The following is a 17,982-nucleotide window of genomic DNA, read 5'->3' as shown; positions in this document are numbered from 1 at the left end:
TACAATTTAAGGGGTCAGTTAAATTTAAAGATTCATGCTATACGTACAACCAAAAAAAGATTTTGTATTTCCTTAAGTGTGGACATAAAAAATAGTAATAGAATTGACGAGTTTAAACATAAATATAAAGGTATGTGTCAATCAAGATATATGCAAGAACAGGCTCAATGATTAACCAGATGGAACATTGTGGGTGTGGTGTATGATTGTTAACACTCTGTAATAGTATATTACTTGTGTGGTGTAGAAGAGAATTATTTATGTAGAGATAACACTGTTCATAAACTATCTTTAAATAGCAGATCTTTGGTTGGCTAAAAGACAATATCACCTCTGTGTCAATTGTCATTTTATAAACAAAAGAACTGATTAATCAAGAAAATAATCAGCAGATTAAGCAATATAAAAAGTAATCATTACTTGCGGCCCTTATACACAGCATAATACCCACTACCAAATTTTCTTGTTATTACCACAATTTAAAAACTGGATACATCTCTAGCACATAAACACAGAGACGCTGACCTCTGCCCCATGACGTGCTTTATTGTAGCCATCCAGCACTGTATCAATGAGGGACCTTTGGCTGTCTCGGAACATGCAGTGGGAATTTCGTAGCTGCAGAAGCCACATCCGAAATCTTTTACCCGTCACAGCGGTGGACGTCCCACCCAGTTCACGGAAAGGGAGATCTAATGGGAAAGTAGAGTGTTACTGTTATAGTGGTAGAATAATAATAACAGTGGAAAAGGAGAACCAATGATGGTAAAGCAAAGCCAAACTGTGAGTAATAATGAGAGGAAAGATTACCAGTGTCTCTGATAGCATCCAGTGCTCTCATCCTGTACAGGTAGTCATGGGAACCTGCGAGAAAAACACACAAACTAGCATCCAAACAACTCCTGCAGATAGTTTCGGGACTACTGTGTGTGTGTGCTCCTCTAACCAGACTGTTCTTGCTGCTGTAGCCGGTCATCATCTGGTGAAAGCAGACGAGGCTCAAAGTGGATTTTCTGAACCTGGCGCAGTTTGGCTTCAATTTCTTGTCTCAGCTTCTACAGCAAAAACAAAGGCTCATACGTAAGTAAAGCAGTGTAAAGGATGACACTTTGGGCCCATAATGGGGTGGGTGTGTTACCTTAGGAGCATTGTGGCCGAGGGGAGCATGTGGTCCTCTCCGAGACTTCATTGCAAAACGCATAATTTGCCTTTTGACAAAGATGAACAGCAAAACAAACACCTGGAGGAAAGTCAGGAGTTAGATGGAAAATAAAAGATAGAGAAACAGACAAAACAGGAATCTACTTGTTAAGATTGTTCTATGAATGTTAAATTCTGTCAAGGTAGTTATCAGGTTAAACTGTACCACTCTGATTTGTCAGTAGCAAAAGTTATGAAACCCAAACACTACAGACAATCTCACTTTTAAAACACTAAAGATACAGGTTGGCATGATGATATGTAATGTGGAAAAAATGTGAAAATTACACAGAAATCAGCATTTAAAATGATTTTGAGTAAGGCTTCGTTTTGAACGGTTTCATTTTAGTGTACTGTAGAGTGTGATTTACTGTAACACTACAGTAATCCCTCCATTCACAAAAAGCAAAATGATGCCTGTGCCTTACAGTATGAATGTACCGCGTCCGCCCTGAATCCATCAAAAACTTTTACTCAAAGCACCCATTAAACAGTCTCAGCATTTGTATGATTACAAAAAAAATTACACTAATGCTGTAATTATTGAGAGCATTAAAGAGAAAAACAACAAATTACACTTAGAAGAACTCAACACACTGCAATGTTTGAGGGTGAAAAGGAAATATATTTCAGTGGTGGTAAACTGAACAGTAATTTTGTTTTAATAAGGTGGAGTTGTTAAAACAAATTTGGCGCAATCGTATTTAAACTAGTACAGACATGAAGCGTGCATTCTGTTTTGGGGAGTATGCATGGCCAACATTTTCAGTACCAAGAATTTAAACAAGTCAGTCTGGCTCTTGCATACAGAAACTCTGTTGTGAAACCTGAGGTCTTTATCTGACATGTGAAGGACTTTGGTTCTTCTTACCATTGCTAACTCTGAGAGACGAGACAGTCCAAGTAACTTCAAAACAGTGCTGATTTATTCAAAGGATCACAGGTAAAATTAACATTACACGCTCAGGTATCGTGCACCTCCAAACTGCTCGCAGGCAGTGTGTGTGTCTGTTGGTTAAGTGGTGTGTAGCTAAAAACATTCTCACAGACTTCTAGTAACATGTCGTGACTTAAACATAAGAACATATTATGGCTAAGGCTACAGTTATACACGTCATAATAATAATATTATACATCCTGTCTGCTGACAGTCATCAACTCTTCTCTCTAGTTATCCTTGACCAGATGTACCCTGTAGAAACTCATAAGCATGCCTAAGCATTTAACAGTCTAACTAGACACCCTATCTCCACTAAACATGTCTAATACATAAAGTATCTATCCAATATCTATCTGACTAAAAATACCCAACACATGATTGTCGTCATCGTGAATTTGATTAAGCCATTACAGAGTTAGACCAAACTCGCTAATAACAAGTGAGACAGACTCACCAGACTTCCGTAGGCCATAACAAGCACGACGTTTATGCTTGAGAGAAAAGAGTCATTCCGCATTTTGTAACAGTGGGTTTTTACTGAACCTACTAAGGTTAACGCTAGCTAAGCACTTTAACTTTGTAAAACATACGGATTCGTTTAACTAGTCGTTTTTATGACACATGAAGCTAGTGTTAAACGGAAAACATAAAACAGCGAATTTAAGTAAAAAGCTTTTTTACGGCACATTTCTCTCACTGATTTGTTGACTTCCGCAGTGGTCACGTGACCGGCACGGACAGGTGACGTTTCCGTGGCCTCTCCTGCCCTCTGCTGTTGAAAGTGGCTACACTTCATGACCTAACAAATAAATCACCAAACACTCATGATAAAGAAACGACACGGAGACAAATATATAGGCCTATGAATCCTGTGATTTCCAGAAACATAAACAATGAGACACATATTTGAAATGTCAATTTCCTCTTTGTAATCCTGTCCACGGTGAACTACTGATTAAATACCATAAACTAGTGCTAAGTCACAAGATGTGCTCTGAGTCCTACGCCCTAAATAATGAACTGAATGTACCAGTGGGTCTGTGTGAGCAAGACAGTGATTATTCCATCCTGCAGACACTCTGAATGCCATTCTTCTGTCCAGAATAAGGGTAGGTGTCAACGGAGCCGTGCTGGAGCTATTTACCCCTACTCACAGACTTATCACTGTACTGAGAAGACATACAACCTCTCTACAACCGGTCAGGATAATCTGTGATCGGATCATTAGTACAACAGACTTGACCTGGTCAGTCTTTCAGCCTCTGCTCATTCTGATTTTTGACGGGCTCAGACACATACTGTAAGACTGTTACTGAGTGTTGCAGCGTCCTGATGTAGTAACCACAGCTTCCTCTGTCTCAACGGAAGACAGTAGCAGGTGCACGCAAAACAGCAGCAGTAAGAAGGAGAACCAGAACTGTAAGTAAATGATTTTTGTTTTATTTTTTTATGTCTACGTTTTGGTTGTTTCTTTTTTGCTAGTTTTCTTGCCCCATGTTCTGTGATTCAATGGCTGTTTGTTCACCGTCCTACTCTGCAGAATCCAGTATTCCCACAAACAATACTTCTTTTTCTTCAGTGTAGATAAAACCTATCAGCAATCTTAAACATTTCCCCCTTGGGTCGACATTACAGTCCCACAGATTTTCAGCAAGTGTGTCTGCAGTAGAGCTTTGTTTTGCTGAATTTAACACTTGGGCCTTGTTGCACCTATGACATACTAGAGGTGCACTTACAATAGCACAAATGTACAAAATGTAAAGGTTTATCCCTGAATCTACCATACAGTACATGAGCTCTTTGTGGTCATTGGTCCCAAATAAAGGTGCTCTATTATTATGTATTTTGATACCTGCTCAGCCCAGATGATTAGACTTGGGTTTTGAGCCATGTAGGCTGATACTATAAATTTATATTGGGAAATGTCATTCTTGTTCTATTCTTGTTCAATTACAGTTCAATTTAACTGTATCTCCTCTTACTTGAGCTATGAAATATTAATGTTACACTGAGAAATAATGTTTCAAGTGTCTGTAGAGTGTGTAAGAAAGTGTGCGCGCGCACATGCACTCCCTGGATGACACACTGAACTGTAGTCTGGAATGCTACCCTGTGAGAAAAGGAAAAAAGGGAGAAAACAACAATGGGAGGCGGAGGAGAAAGAGAGGCTTAAAGTGAGAGAGAGAGAGAGAGAGAGAGAGAAGAAGAAAAAGAGAGATCAAGAGGATAAACTAGTGTGACGGGTTTGCACCACTGTACACAATCAACCATGCAAAGCTGATGAAAAGAGAAGAAGTCAGACAGAGAATAGTCAGGAGCTGATGTATTCACCCCTCACTGCCTTAATTATGAACCAGTGTCAACATCATGGTATAGGACAAGTACAGAGGTCACTCTTAGAGAAGGTAAGGTGCATGTTTTTGTGAATGTGTGAGTGGATTAATAAGATCATTTGTGAACGTGAGTAAGTTGTGATAAGATCATTTGAGAGTGAATTAATATGTGTATTTTTGCTTGATCACTTGGTGAATTTGTGTCGTTCTTGTTGTTTAATTAAAGTGAATAGGGCAATGTTGCCCGGGTTACCCAGATGGGTGGGTTTGTGACCTAGCTTAACATGTGTTTCTGTAAACTGACACCTGCAATGGAAAGCACCACCTACACTGTCCTCCAAATTTATACACTGTAACCTAGACTTTTTAGAATGCTGCAAACAGCATATCCAGCAGTTGAACAGGTGGTGATGATCTAATTCCCTTGTTATATTGTATTTGTGCAGTACAGTAAGTCGGCAGCTTAGAGTATTTATGTTTTGTGTCAACAGAGCTAATTGGATCCTAATTCTGACTTGATTAATATTCAAAGACAGCTTCACTGTTGTATGTGCCTGAACTCTCAGATATCCCCAATGAGCCATCTCCATCAGTAACACTGTCTTTCTCTCAGCAAGTTGTATGTAAATCAAAGTAACCTCGTCCTTTGTCCAGCTTATCTGATCATTTCACATGGATCCATTCTTATGAGATTTAAAGCAGTTGCTGTTTCTCGTTGACTCTTTGAGACCAATTCGAGCTGCTGACATGTGTTTCTTTTTGCTGAGTGGATTGCTGCTAGGTGAGTTTTTCCAGTTTTTGGTTCAGGTTTAGCTGATGCTGACAGGTAGTCATGAGTATGTTGCTTGTGTAAACAGCTATTACGATATGCATGAACAACAGAGACCATTATCCCTTCTGTCAGTGGGTTTACTGAGTCAGTGTGAGGGGGATGTTAGAAAGGCAAGGACCTGTTGTAACTGGAGTGAGCATACTGTAGTGGTTCTCATGTTCTATCTTTTGTTTTGAACAGTGAATAGAGAAGACATGAAAATGATAAGAAAATAAGACATCTTCTCTATTCACTGTTCACTTTATGCTTCACTGTAACATATTGTATTCACTGTCAGGAGCCAGTCTGTGATTTTGTTTGGCCATTCTAAGCAGTCAGAGCAACACACATATTATAACATTCCAGCTCAATCCTTTCTGAGGATGTACATTTTTATGCTTGGCAGGCAATGGGAGCTGTTCGCCGAAGTCGTGCTGGGGAACCAAAGACTCCTGCGGACAAAATGACATGAAAGCAAGAAGAGGAGCAGGGAGAATTCACCACTTCTAGACCACAAGTCAGAATATCACTGGGAGCATCACTGAAGTGTCAACCTTTTTAACGCAACATTTGTTTCTAATGAGAGGACTGTGCCACTGTTTCACTGTTTTTTACACACTCAGAACATAGCATTCAGATGAACTGCGACCAGAGTGCAGTCTAACAGACAGTTGCCTGAAATCACTTAAATATCAAGTTCACTCTTCGACTCTCTTTTTTGGGAATTGGCACTTGACAGGAGGTCATTAACTTTGTTTACTCTGAGACAATGGACTTGTCCTTGCTCCCAACTCCAGCAAATGAGTACAACAAGCAGAGGACAGGAGCACACTTCACTGTCCGCTCAGCTAGCTCTCCCTCCTACAGTCTCACTCACAGATCAAGTGGTCGGATAGCCAGATCTTTTTCAGAGGAGAAGAGAGAGAGCACCAAGGGAGTCAGGGAACGAGAGAGGTATGGGACACATGCTGGCATAAATGATACAAATAAGCAGGAGGACCCAATTACTGAATATCAAGCCTGGACTGGAAGTTGCTACGATGTCAAAGGTCAGGAGAAAGAAACATCAGGTCATAAAATGTCTGCCAAGCTGAATCAGAATGGCACAACAGACAAAACTATCACAGAGTTTGGCATTAAAAGTGAAAATCCTACACCTGCAAGTCAGGAAAGACCAGAACAGAGGAGAAATGACCTGCTAAGTAAAAATTTAAGCCCTGATTGGAGCACCAGTGGTGACATGTCTATGTGGTCATCCAAACAAAGAGAGGACATCACTAGACAGGCTGGAGAACTGGAAGAAAGACGGACAGGAGTTGAAAGTACGAGGGACATGGTGATGTCTTCAATACAGGCCTATAACTCTGGAGGTGCAAGTACTGTTGCTCAAGAGAGAAGCCCAGTGAGTCATATAAGCCAGACAATGGACAGGACCAGCAAAGGTCTTTCTCTTCCTTCCAGGCTGAAGCCTCAGCCTGCACTTGGCTCTAAGTTCACAGCTACAGCTACTTCCTTTGGGTCCAAAGGAGGTCAGAGTATACTGGAGCGTATAGAAAAACTTTATGGGTCTGCTGGTTTTGGTAAAGCAGAGGATTACAGCAAAATTAGGGACTTCTCAACCCCTGGAACAACCCTTAGCCCACCACAGCAGAAGTCATATGACAGGGCAGAAGGAGGTAGTTTCCTCAAACGCTTCTCATCGGGGGAAATAAGCAGGAACTCATTCCCCTGGATACCTCAAAAAGATATGTCGGGTTCAGACAGCTCACTTCCTCCAGGTAGAAGCAGGAGGTTGTTGGGAGAACGGTGGCAAGGACAAAGCCAAAGCAGGTATTTAGAGGAAGATCACGAGGCACCATGTCTCTGGACAGAGTTAGGAGCAGGAACACTGCAGCAGCTCAGATTAGATCTGCCAGGGCTGCAGGAAGAATCGCTCCAGAGTCTAACACTTTCTTAGAAAAAGATAGATCTATTTCTTTCATTGATTCGTCTGAATTGAGAGACATAGGAGCAGGTGGAAGTAGGGACCAGAGCAGTGTAAAATACACTGATAAAAAGTTTGAGACTAATGGAATACACACAGTAAGAAAGACCGATGATGGAGCAAAAGGAAAGAATGAATCAAAGAGCAGCAGCACCAGTGAAGATGTGTTCGAGTTCAACTCACAGAAAATCACATTGAAAACAGCAGAATGGAAGAAGGAGATGTTGTCAGCCCCCTCTGCAACCAGTGTGAAGAATAAGATCAGTCAATTTGAGGCTCTGTCACAGAGAAATCAAGGATATGTTCCCATGCCCAGAAGAGCCATGTCTGCACCGACACATCTTATCAGTGGGTCAACAAAACCAACAACAGGTGGATTAAAGGACAAGTGGGAGGGATCAAGGGAGGGAGAGGGGGCAGGTGTCAAACCTGAAAGGTCTTTATCGGTGGATGAGAATGGACTGAGAAGGGGTAAGAAAGAGAGAGAAGGGAATGATTTGGTTGAGAATGAATGGGAAAAAAGGTCTAACAACTGTGGTGAAGAGTTTGGTAAATATTCCAGACTGAAGAGGGCACTTGAAATTCCGCTAAATGGAGGAGTTCAAAGACAACCTCAGCACTTTTTCATAGATGAGACAGATTTCTCCAAAGTCTTCAGCCCTGAGGAGGCAAGTGAAAAAGATCTGTCCACTAACAACAAGACAACTGTACTAGTGTCCAGTGACACCTCAACTGGTGTGCCGAAAAAATCGCCCTGTGTAGTTAGTTCACCTCTCAGTGACGATGACAAGACTCCAACAAACACTCCTAACCACTCACCCTTTCTTTCACCTACCACACAGCCGGAAAATGTCATTCCCACTGCATACAGATATGATAGCACTTCTGTCTTCACAAAGTCAGTCAAATCTCCTGATCCACAGTCCCCACCTCTTCCTTGCCCCCTTGCCACTTTCTCCCACAGCAGCCTCCCTGAGCCCATCTCCCCAGATGTCAACACAGCCTACCAGAAAGGGAAGAAACGAGTGTTGGACTTGGATGCTTGGGTAGCTGGCTTGAGCTCAGACATTAAGGTCTGTAATGATACTGAAGATGAGGATGATGATGAAAGCACACAGAAAGATGAAGATTCAAACTATGATTCTGATTCTGGAGAGTCTTCGGTGACCATTACCAGTAGCACGAGCCAATCAGAACACATGAGCTTCTGTGTCAAGTGGGTGCTGTATATATGATTAGATTTCTGGTTTGTCAGAGGATAATCATGAAATAATGAACATAACTGATCGTTTTTAATCGCTCTGCTCTTATTTCATGTAGTCTTTCAGACCTGTATAACTTTGCTGGAGTTGAGTACGAGTCAGAGAATGACAGTGATGACTGGCGATCTACAGGCCAGCGGTCTATGTCAGTGAGTTCAGATGTATCCATCCTGTCCTGTGTGTCTCTGATGCCCACTGAGGAGCTTGATAGGCTGCTGGAGGATGTCAGGAACCTGGGGGACAACACTCGGCAGGTACAAATGGCTGGGCATTCATTTTTTGTTTTGAAATTGTGGTCCCAGATTATCATTGCCATGAACTTGATCATTTTTCCTATGCTATTTTACCTGCCTCTCTTTTGGCTGTAGTTGCTCTTATTATTTTAATGGAATTTCTTTGCTTGGCAATAACCTGCTAGATCTGAATTCACAGGAGTACATTAAATACAGTATTAATATTACTACAGGCAGCATGGTGGTGCGGTGGTTAGCGCTGTTGCCTCACAGTGAGACGGTTCTGGGTTTGAGCCACTGTTTTTTTTTATGTAAATATGTCAAATAAAAACCAATATGTTTCATGAAAAGTTCAAACTACAAAATCTGGCAAATTAACCTTTGTTCCATGTCATCATCCTTTCGTTTTCATCTTTGCTGCTCTAATATAGGTATTAAAATCATGTTCTGTTATTATATTAATAAAATTAGATTGAGCATGTAGCTACAACTTTGTTTTCTCACTTTGTCTATGGTCTCTCTTGTAGGACTATGACGATGTTCAAGTGGTGGTTCTCCATAAGGAGATCGGAGTAGGACTGGGATTCAGTGTGGCAGGAGGCATGGACCAGAACAAGCCAGTCACTGTGAGGGAATACTGTACTTCTTCCTGATCTCTCAAAATCACAGTCATTAGTTTCTTCACTTGTCTCTTGATGTCTTTTCCTCAGGTCCATAAGGTGTTTCACTTAGGTGTGGCAGCTCAAGAAGGCTCCATAAGGGAAGGGGACCAAGTATTGTCAATCAATGGTACAGCACTGTGTGGCTGTACCCACTGGGAGGCTGTGAGGGTCCTGAGAAGGGCAAAGACTCGTGAGATGGGAGTGGTGGTCTTGAAGAGGGGAGATGTTAACAGTGCCTTTACAAGAGGAGTGCAGGAAAGTAACCAGGGACCAACACAGACTCAGTCCATCGAGACAGGTGAGAAGTCATACATTATCAGAGCTCTAAAAAGACATCAGTCCTAAACCTGCAGCAGTTTAAAGTGAGAGTTTGTATTGGTGTTTTTCCTCTCCTCTCAGATCAATGTGTGTGCGTGCACCTGGAGAAGAACAGCAGGGATCTGGGCTTCAGCCTGGAGGGAGGTGTAGGTTCCAGTCTGGGTAACAGACCACTCACCGTTCAGAAGATCTTCCAGGGTGAGAGCTGAGATAAGTTCAAAAAAACCTGAGACTGACACAACGTAGTTCTGTTGAATGACTTAAGTATCAAAATCATTTACTTAAGTAAAGGTAGCAACACGCGTTATAAAATTACTCCATTACAAATAAGAGTCCTGCATTCAAACTTTTACTTGAGTAAAGGAATAGCAGTATTACTAACAAAGTGTATGTAATGTAAAATGTAAGTATCAAAAGCAAAAGTACTTATTATGCGGAATGGCCTCTAACACTGTTACAGTAATAAACTTTCCTTAAATTTGATTATAATTATTAATATTAGTGATATAGTATTATGTAAGCAATTTAACATTGGTCACCGTGGAGTTAATTTTAACAATTCATATATTGTTGAATTGTTTCATCTATACTAGTGCATCATATGTGATAAACTGATCATATACTTTTTATGTAAAATAAAGTATGTGAGCATTCCATATTTTTATTAAGATTCAATTCTGAAATTATGCACATATTGTACGACCTTTTCATTAAATCAGCTTCCAGTAATCCCTCTCTGTATACACTTTTACTTTACAGCCATTTATTCAATGTTCCCACTCTCTTTCTTCCCCTCAGGGGGCCCTGTTGACAAGGTGTTTCCTGGTGATGAGGTGGTGGAGATCGAAGGGATGAGCATGGTGGCAATGAGCCGCCTGGAGGCCTGGACTTTCATCAGAAGACTGCCCCCTGGACCAGTGGATATAGTGCTGCGCCGCCCTCTAAAACATCTTGAAACATGACGATTATGGAGGTGGCGCACAGAAAAGTTCAGGGAATGATGATGAACAAGAAACTAAAAGCCGTCCATGAGAGATTATATTGCCTGCCTTGGTTAAGAAGACCAAATCTATTAAATGGGCTGTTTGGGCCCATTAAAACAATTTAACAGTTTATTTATAGTCATTATAACAAAGCCCTAAAGCAAACATAATCTTGCAGACCATGTCAAAGGTGTGTATTTTTCTCTCTATATCCCGTTAACAGGATTTCATCTACCTCAAAGCCTGGGATATTCCTGTACCAGCCATAATTAAAATGCACAGTTGGCTCAAGTGAATCGACTTTTGTAACCAAGAACTGGATCAGTTAAAAGCTAATAATGTGGCACCTGTGAATGATAGCACATGTAATATTTTGTGAATACTTGCTAACTGAGTTTATATGCTTTTTAATAAATTCTTACTTAAAGTGATGTGTCTTCTTATGTTCAGCAGAGGGAGGTAGAGTGACATCAATGTACCTTTCAGTTATAAGAAGAGCTGTCTGAAGCAGGTTAAAGGTTTCATACATTAACAAACAGTACTCTTCAAAAGTAGATGTGATAAGAGATAAACCCCCAAACTCACAGTCTAGCCTACTAGTCTGTTTTCAGAAAAAATAAATGACAAATATCAAAATGTAGGACTACAGCTAAATTATGTCAGACAGTGCTTTACACCTTGTCTTATGCCAATTCATTTTTATACTACAGTCCTGTGCCTCTGCAAATTATCAGCAGTAACACTTTACACCTACAGAGCAATTTTTTTTTGAGTTACATAACTCATTAAGTCCAGAGTTCAGCTGGCAGAGTTGTGATGACATCCAATGTTTTGTATTCCTTTCAACCACCTTGCCATAAACTCACCATGAAATGTTTTACTGCACCATTAATAATAGAATTTGTACACTTTTCTGGACTTGAATTTCACAGAGAGTACTTATTAGTTTTGTTAAAAGTTTCCCATTCAGAGAAATAGTTTTGTGACTGATTGTTTCAAAGGAATTTTGAAACTGCAATTTGTCTGACTGAAGAATGACAATGATGAATGATAATGATCGATTTAGGGCTAAAGATAAACATAAATTTGTATAAATTTTAATATTAAGGGCAAATGTCCAGTCCTGTGCAGATAAATTTGAATTGTTTTCTCTCTCTGAAGCTTTATCAGTTATAAACTAAAATGGCTCAAACTGAATATGAACACAGAGCAATATCTAGTTTTCCACAAATAATAATTTTGAATAGGTTGTAAAAAGATCAATTTTAGTATCTTCAAAATCCATTCTTGTGATTTTTGGATAGGTTTTTACTAATATATACTCATTTAATAGATAACAAATATCAATATATACAAATTATTTTATGTATGCTAAGAGTGGAGGTAGGAGTACACAGGTAGTGTTGTGTGACAAAAGAGTTGGCAGCAAGAATCAAAGGAAAGGTGTACAAGACAGTAGTGAGACCAGCTCTGCTGTATGGGTTAGAGACTGTAGCAGGCGGGAAAAGACAAGAGGCAGAGATGGAGGTAGCAGAGATGAGGATGTTGAGGTTCTCTTTAGGAGTGACCAGGATGGACAGGATTAGGAATGAGCACATCAGAAGGACAGCTCAGGTCAGCTGTTTTGGGGACAAGGTCAGAGAGGCCAGATTGAGATGGTTTGGACATGTGCAGAGGAGGGATAGTGGTTATATTGGTAGAAGGATGTTGGAGATGGAGCTGCCAGGCAAGAGGTCAAGAGGAAGGCCAAAGAGGAGATGTATGGATGTGCTAAAAGAGGACATGAAGTTAACTGGGGTGAGAGTAGAGGATGCTGAGGATAGAGTTAGGTGGAAACAAATGATTCACTGTGGCGACCCCTAACAGGAACAGCCAAAAGAAGAAGAGGAAGAATTTTATGTGTGCTCATTGTTAATCAAATGCACACCAGTAATTTGCAGTGCATGTACAGTGATGATAGTGCCAACACATGCACTGTATTCTTACAGTAGCTATGTTAGTACCTGTGGCTGTTGCACCTTGCACAGATTGATGACATAGTGTATGAAAAGGATGACAAAAAACAGACATAAATAAATAGGGATGGGATGATATGATTTTTTTCTCAGTGCAATTCAATGGACGATATGATGTGTATGATTCAATTCATTCATGATACAATTAAAAATACAATAATAACAAGCTGTGAAATACTTTATTCCTCCTTTTCCCCCTTTTCTAGCACTGGTTTAAATATGTAAAGAATAACCACATATACCGACCTACATTCTGTTATTTAAAAAAATGTGTAGCCACTGGTGTATGCAGACGCATGATATATATTGCTAGACAAAGCATGTTTTTGTATATTGCAATTTAGAGATTTTGATATATTGTTCCGTTCATATTAAATATAGATGTTTACTTGTCATAAACATTTGTAAGTGGTTTCTTGAAAACAGGCGACAGATTTCATTTATCTGTTCTGGGGCTTATGTTCCTCTGTCAGCACATAATCTGACTCTTTATGGCCTTGGTTCCTATGAGCAACCTCTAATAGCTAACAAACCAATAAATGAGTAATCATGTTGGGCCAGTTGTAGGGAAGGAGAAGCGGAGTGGTAGGATACAGTTGCACTGTCACCTCCTTCACTTAAATCACCATATCAGCTCCCAGACACACGGAGAGCCCACCAGCTGGTCTGGCTGACAACAGGGATAAAATCCAGTGTGAAATAAAAATAAGGATTTAATTTAACTCTGGACATGCTGAAGCTACATTTACTGAGAGTGAGGAATGCCCTGGTGCGAGAGTGTATGGCTGAGTTCTTGGGAACCTTTGTCTTGTTGGTAAGTGACAATTGCTGATGCTTACTAACAAGATCCACAATTTTTTCACATCTTTTGGGGTCTCTTTAAAACCCTTAAAAAAGTAAGAAGTAAAAAACAAAACAAAAATAGCTAACGAACATAGGTAAATATGCCCTTATGTTACACATTTTCATAATCATTTAGCCTTTGTTGCATTTTCCTTTTAATGATTTTATGAATTTTTCTAAATAATTTAAATGTTACCTTATTTTGGGGTGCACAGGACATGTGAGTACTGTATCATGCTCTGTATATTTTTAAACTTACTGTTTGGATTATTTTTTTCAACTAAAAAATCTCTTGGAAACTGACCAAAGGCAACATTACAGAAATACTAGGAACATTCTGACTGTCACTGCTCCAGCATTTAAAATGTAGTGCTCATAATTTTGCATATAATTTTTCCCGTTAATATAAAAATATTGTACATTGTGTTTTTTATGTCATTTATCTGAAAATGTTATTGTACATACACTGGAACAATAAGTGAAGTTTTAGACTGAATTCATGTGCAGACAAACTGTAAATTCTAAAATGTAAATGAGTGAACCACTTCCTAGAATTAAGGCAATATGGGGATCTAGACACTGTTCCCTAGTGTTAGTCATTTAATGTGGTCAGTATAATTTTCTATTGCTATTAAACTTTAGTTTGTTTATAGCATTTTATTTTCTAAAGAACAGACTAATAAATGTTAAATATTCATGAACTAATAAACAAAATGTAGGCATCACAAGAGATGCCACATTATGTATAAATTAACATATTCATAAAATGAATAAATCAACTTGACCCAGGTAAGTTTACATAATTATCCATAAAATGTTTCTACATGTTATCATTTAGCAAGTAAATTTTCACCCTGCTTGTATATGCGTGTGTTTACTTGTTATGCCCTCTCATCTGAGTCATATTGTTTGTTAAATGGCGCTTTAGATAAAATGTCTCCAGCTTCACTTCAAAATCCAAGTTTATGAGAGGATGGGATTAATTATTTTTTTTATCAACCACTAATCTTTCTGATAATCATTACCGTATAAACTGTTAATCAGTAAAAGACCAACTAGATATCACAACATGTGTACATGTAATTTTGCCTGTGTTGATGTGAAGTGACCTTTGAGGTGTGTATTTTTGCCAAGGTGTCTTGTTCACCTTGTAGTTTATCACATTTCTCCTGACTTCTCATGCCACCCCCCCACTTTCACTCTCTCTCTCTCTGTCCCATGCAGCTTTTTGGTTGTGCAGCAGCAGCACAGGTTAAAACCAGCAGAGAGACTAAAGGCCAGTTTCTGTCGGTCAATATGTCCTTTTCTGTGGGTGTCATGTCAGCCATGTACCTCACCAAGGGAATCACAGGTAAAACTAGGCAGGACTCACAGAGTTCAAACCTCCACCAAGGGTAACTCAGTTTCCCCATAAAAGCAATATTCCCATGATAGTTTGACCTTCATAATATGATTGCTTGACCGTGAAAACCCACTACTGGTATTTATAATATATTAGTTTGAAAGTTACACAATAGACATTACAGACATTAACTCGGTGGTTTAGGGATGAAACAGAGACTTCAGTGACTGGACCGCGGGCAAAGTGGTGATGATGTCATATTTTTGCAAGTTTTTGTTCAGCTTGTTCAACAGCTGCTCGATAACCTGCTCATACAGTCTCTGGCTGATTGTTACACTGTGGAGTGATACTTCACATCCTTTGCTCTCCCTTTGCTGAGCTGTGTGTGTGTTGGTCCTCTAAACAAACAACAACACAGGAAGTTACACTGGAAAAGCAAGGCAGCATGTCCACATCAGCCTGTGAGGTCATTCCAGGTGACGGTTAAGAGAAGCCCTGGGTGTACCACTCTCTAGGTTCCGACAGTGGAAACTCAACTATAATGTCCTGTACTCCTGAATGAGATGTAGCTGCCTGCTAATCGAGCTAGCTTGGTCAGATAACAAGTACTCACATCTCTGAAAATGTCAGAACAAATTTGTAAATCAGCATCGCTGGATAGACTGACTACTTATTCTCAGTCTAAGTGATTACTTTGTCACCTGAAAAAATGTCTAAACTTAATAAAGTGGCATAATACCAGTCCTACAGATGAAAACTCCATGTCCTCCTTTTTTCTGTAGGAGCCCATCTGAACCCAGCGGTGACTCTGAGTTTCTGTGTGTTGGGCCAGGTACCCTGGAGTAGGCTGGCTCCCTACAGCCTCTCCCAGCTTCTGGGGGCTTATGTAGCATCAGGGCTTGTCTACCTGATCTACTACGGTTTGTCTTTCACCTCAAACTCTAACATTATTGCTGTACAAATGATGAGTATGAAAATTATGTGAATGAAAACCTATGGTCTTTACAGTCAGATCTCAACTATTATACAGCACTCAATGCAACACACTAGAGATTTTCTGGAGGGTCTTGGACAACCAACAACCCAAAGACATCAAAGTTTCCTTTCATTTCTCACCCATGTGCATTGTACATACGTACATTTATGTGTAGTATAGTATGTTTTGATGTTTACCGTACTGATTATTACCTCTGTTTTTGTCACAGATGCTATAATGGAGTTTAGTGGAGGAGTGTTGACAGTGATCGGCCCAAATGAGACAGCATCTATATTTGCGACATATCCCACAGAGCATCTTACTTTGGGCAGAAGTTTCCTGGACCAGGTCAGTTGGGAGGATCACAGTAGATAAGTACTTTAACAAGTATTCTTCAGCTTAATTCATAATTGCTGTGCTGTATATTTCATTTTCACTAGGTGGTGGGCACCGGCATGCTGCTGTTGTGCATCCTGTGTTTGGGTGAAAAGAGGAACACCCCTGCTCCCCCAGGGCTGATTCCTCCTATTGTGGCAGCGATTGTCCTGGGGATCTCCGTGTCAATGTCAGGTAACTGTGGCGGTGCAATAAATCCTGCTCGGGACCTGGGACCGCGCCTCTTTACTCTGACTGCAGGCTGGGGCACAGAGGTCTTCACGTAAGTATCTCATCTTACAAAGCACATGCACAGCACTAAACACACACACAGCTTTCCAGGCTGATAATATGAGAATGCTTGTTTCATTAAATGTCTTATTGATGAAGCCAAATAATTATTTCAAACCAACATAATGACATGTAAAAAGCCGTGACATAGTTTCCCAGGTGTATCATTCTCAAGTGTCTTTGGCTGCATGTGCCTCAGAAAAGCACTTAAGTCAGAGGTTTTTGGCGGTTACAGCTGTTTTCTTTTGGATTAAAGGAGCATGAAATGTCAGCTTGTATCAGAACATCTGTTTATGATCTGTTGTTTGTTCCACAATGCAACCTGTTGTCCTACATGACTCTATGACTTTTCTGTGGTTCCACAACTGTTAGTCTTTGTACTTGATCAAACCCATTTAAAGCTGCATTAATAGATTCTTGCCCACTAGGGGGCAGAAAATATAAAAACAAGCTGACAAGCACACTGTGTCCCAGTGTGAATGTAAATGAAATGTTTTTAGTACATGACCACAACGAAGGTCCTGTAACATTAAAGAAGTATTTCTTTTAACCTAAGTCACAGTCTTTGTCTAAACCTAAACAGTGTGTTTATGATTGTTACCATGACAACCAGTAAGCATGCTGATTCAACGGGTTTATTGACATATATTTTTGTTTAGGTTGGAGGACTTGTGGTTAATTTTACCTGGTCTACAGTTAGCTTGTTTGCAAACCCCCTCAAGCGTAGTCATGCATGTCCCATAAAACTAAAACACTGAGCTAAAAGAAGCTAAAATGCTCTGTAGAACTGTAGAGTTATAGGCAATAATGCTCTTTGATTGGTCACTGTGAGCAGTAACGTTCATATTAGATGTACAAATTCAGTGCCAATATAAAAATATATTGACTAATACAGTTTTAAACAAAAAAATGAACACTTCCATTTTTACAGAATATACACTTGGCCAATAACAGAACTCTCAGTGCTGTGTAAGTGAATGCCTTTCTGCTGTTTGCTCTCCAGGTGTTACAACTACTGGTTCTGGGTACCTATACTGGCCCCACTTGTTGGAGGTGTTTTAGGAAGTTGTGTGTATTTGGTCTTCATTCACTGGCAGCTGCCTGATCCAGACCCCGCTGACGACTTCTTCGTTCTCTCCACCATTAGTGACAAAATCAAACAGCCCAGCACCAAATGGGAAAGTGAAGCAGAGTTAAAGTCTGCACATCTATAAATGTGCAGACTTTAACTTTATAAAAATAAAAAAAAAGTCCCACCTGACCACATTCACGACCTGTACAGTTAAAGACACAGTTCTAGCTGTAAATTGTCTGAGAAAGCAACAACAAACATTAAAGCACATTAAAGCACAACCAGAAAAGACAGAGTCGGCTGAAAGACATAATAATTATGAGATAATGCTGTTTACATTGA

The 17,982-nt window shown here is 39.9% G+C and overlaps 3 protein-coding genes across 4 annotated transcripts in view; 2 read left to right on the top strand and 1 right to left on the bottom strand.

The window, feature by feature from the left end:
* Window positions 1–2,882, bottom strand: part of ltap1 (lipid transport auxiliary protein 1) — a 5,203-nt gene extending 2,321 nt beyond the window's left edge. The window contains exons 1-5 of one of the 2 annotated variants that reach the window (XM_020607179.1): window positions 2,595–2,882; window positions 1,139–1,240; window positions 947–1,052; window positions 811–864; window positions 526–692 (exon numbers count right to left, since the gene is read on the bottom strand). In XM_020607179.1, the coding sequence (XP_020462835.1) occupies window positions 526–692; window positions 811–864; window positions 947–1,052; window positions 1,139–1,240; window positions 2,595–2,657 (492 nt within the window). In that variant the 5' untranslated portion in view covers window positions 2,658–2,882. Of the gene's footprint in view, window positions 1–525; window positions 693–810; window positions 865–946; window positions 1,056–1,138; window positions 1,241–2,594 lie in introns of both variants that reach the window. The other variant, XM_020607178.1, reaches the window with a different exon arrangement.
* A 4,245-nt stretch (window positions 2,883–7,127) lies between these two features.
* Window positions 7,128–11,087, top strand: LOC109964108 (pro-interleukin-16). Its single transcript, XM_020607176.1, has 6 exons — window positions 7,128–8,484; window positions 8,589–8,784; window positions 9,291–9,389; window positions 9,474–9,723; window positions 9,825–9,941; window positions 10,542–11,087. The coding sequence occupies exons 1-6, from the start codon at window positions 7,142–7,144 to the stop codon at window positions 10,703–10,705; spliced, it is 2,169 nt and encodes a 722-aa protein (XP_020462832.1). The 5' UTR covers window positions 7,128–7,141; the 3' UTR covers window positions 10,706–11,087.
* Window positions 11,088–13,471: 2,384 nt separating this feature from the next.
* Window positions 13,472–17,782, top strand: aqp10a (aquaporin 10a). Its single transcript, XM_020607196.1, has 6 exons — window positions 13,472–13,555; window positions 14,809–14,935; window positions 15,709–15,846; window positions 16,132–16,250; window positions 16,343–16,560; window positions 17,572–17,782. The coding sequence occupies exons 1-6, from the start codon at window positions 13,472–13,474 to the stop codon at window positions 17,780–17,782; spliced, it is 897 nt and encodes a 298-aa protein (XP_020462852.1).
* The last annotated feature ends 200 nt before the right edge of the window (window positions 17,783–17,982 follow it).

The sequence above is a fragment of the Monopterus albus genome, unplaced genomic scaffold (assembly GCF_001952655.1).
Source record: "Monopterus albus unplaced genomic scaffold, M_albus_1.0 scaffold84.1, whole genome shotgun sequence".
Taxonomy (NCBI): Eukaryota; Metazoa; Chordata; class Actinopteri; order Synbranchiformes; family Synbranchidae; genus Monopterus; species Monopterus albus.
This window is presented reverse-complemented; position numbering and strand designations above follow the sequence as displayed.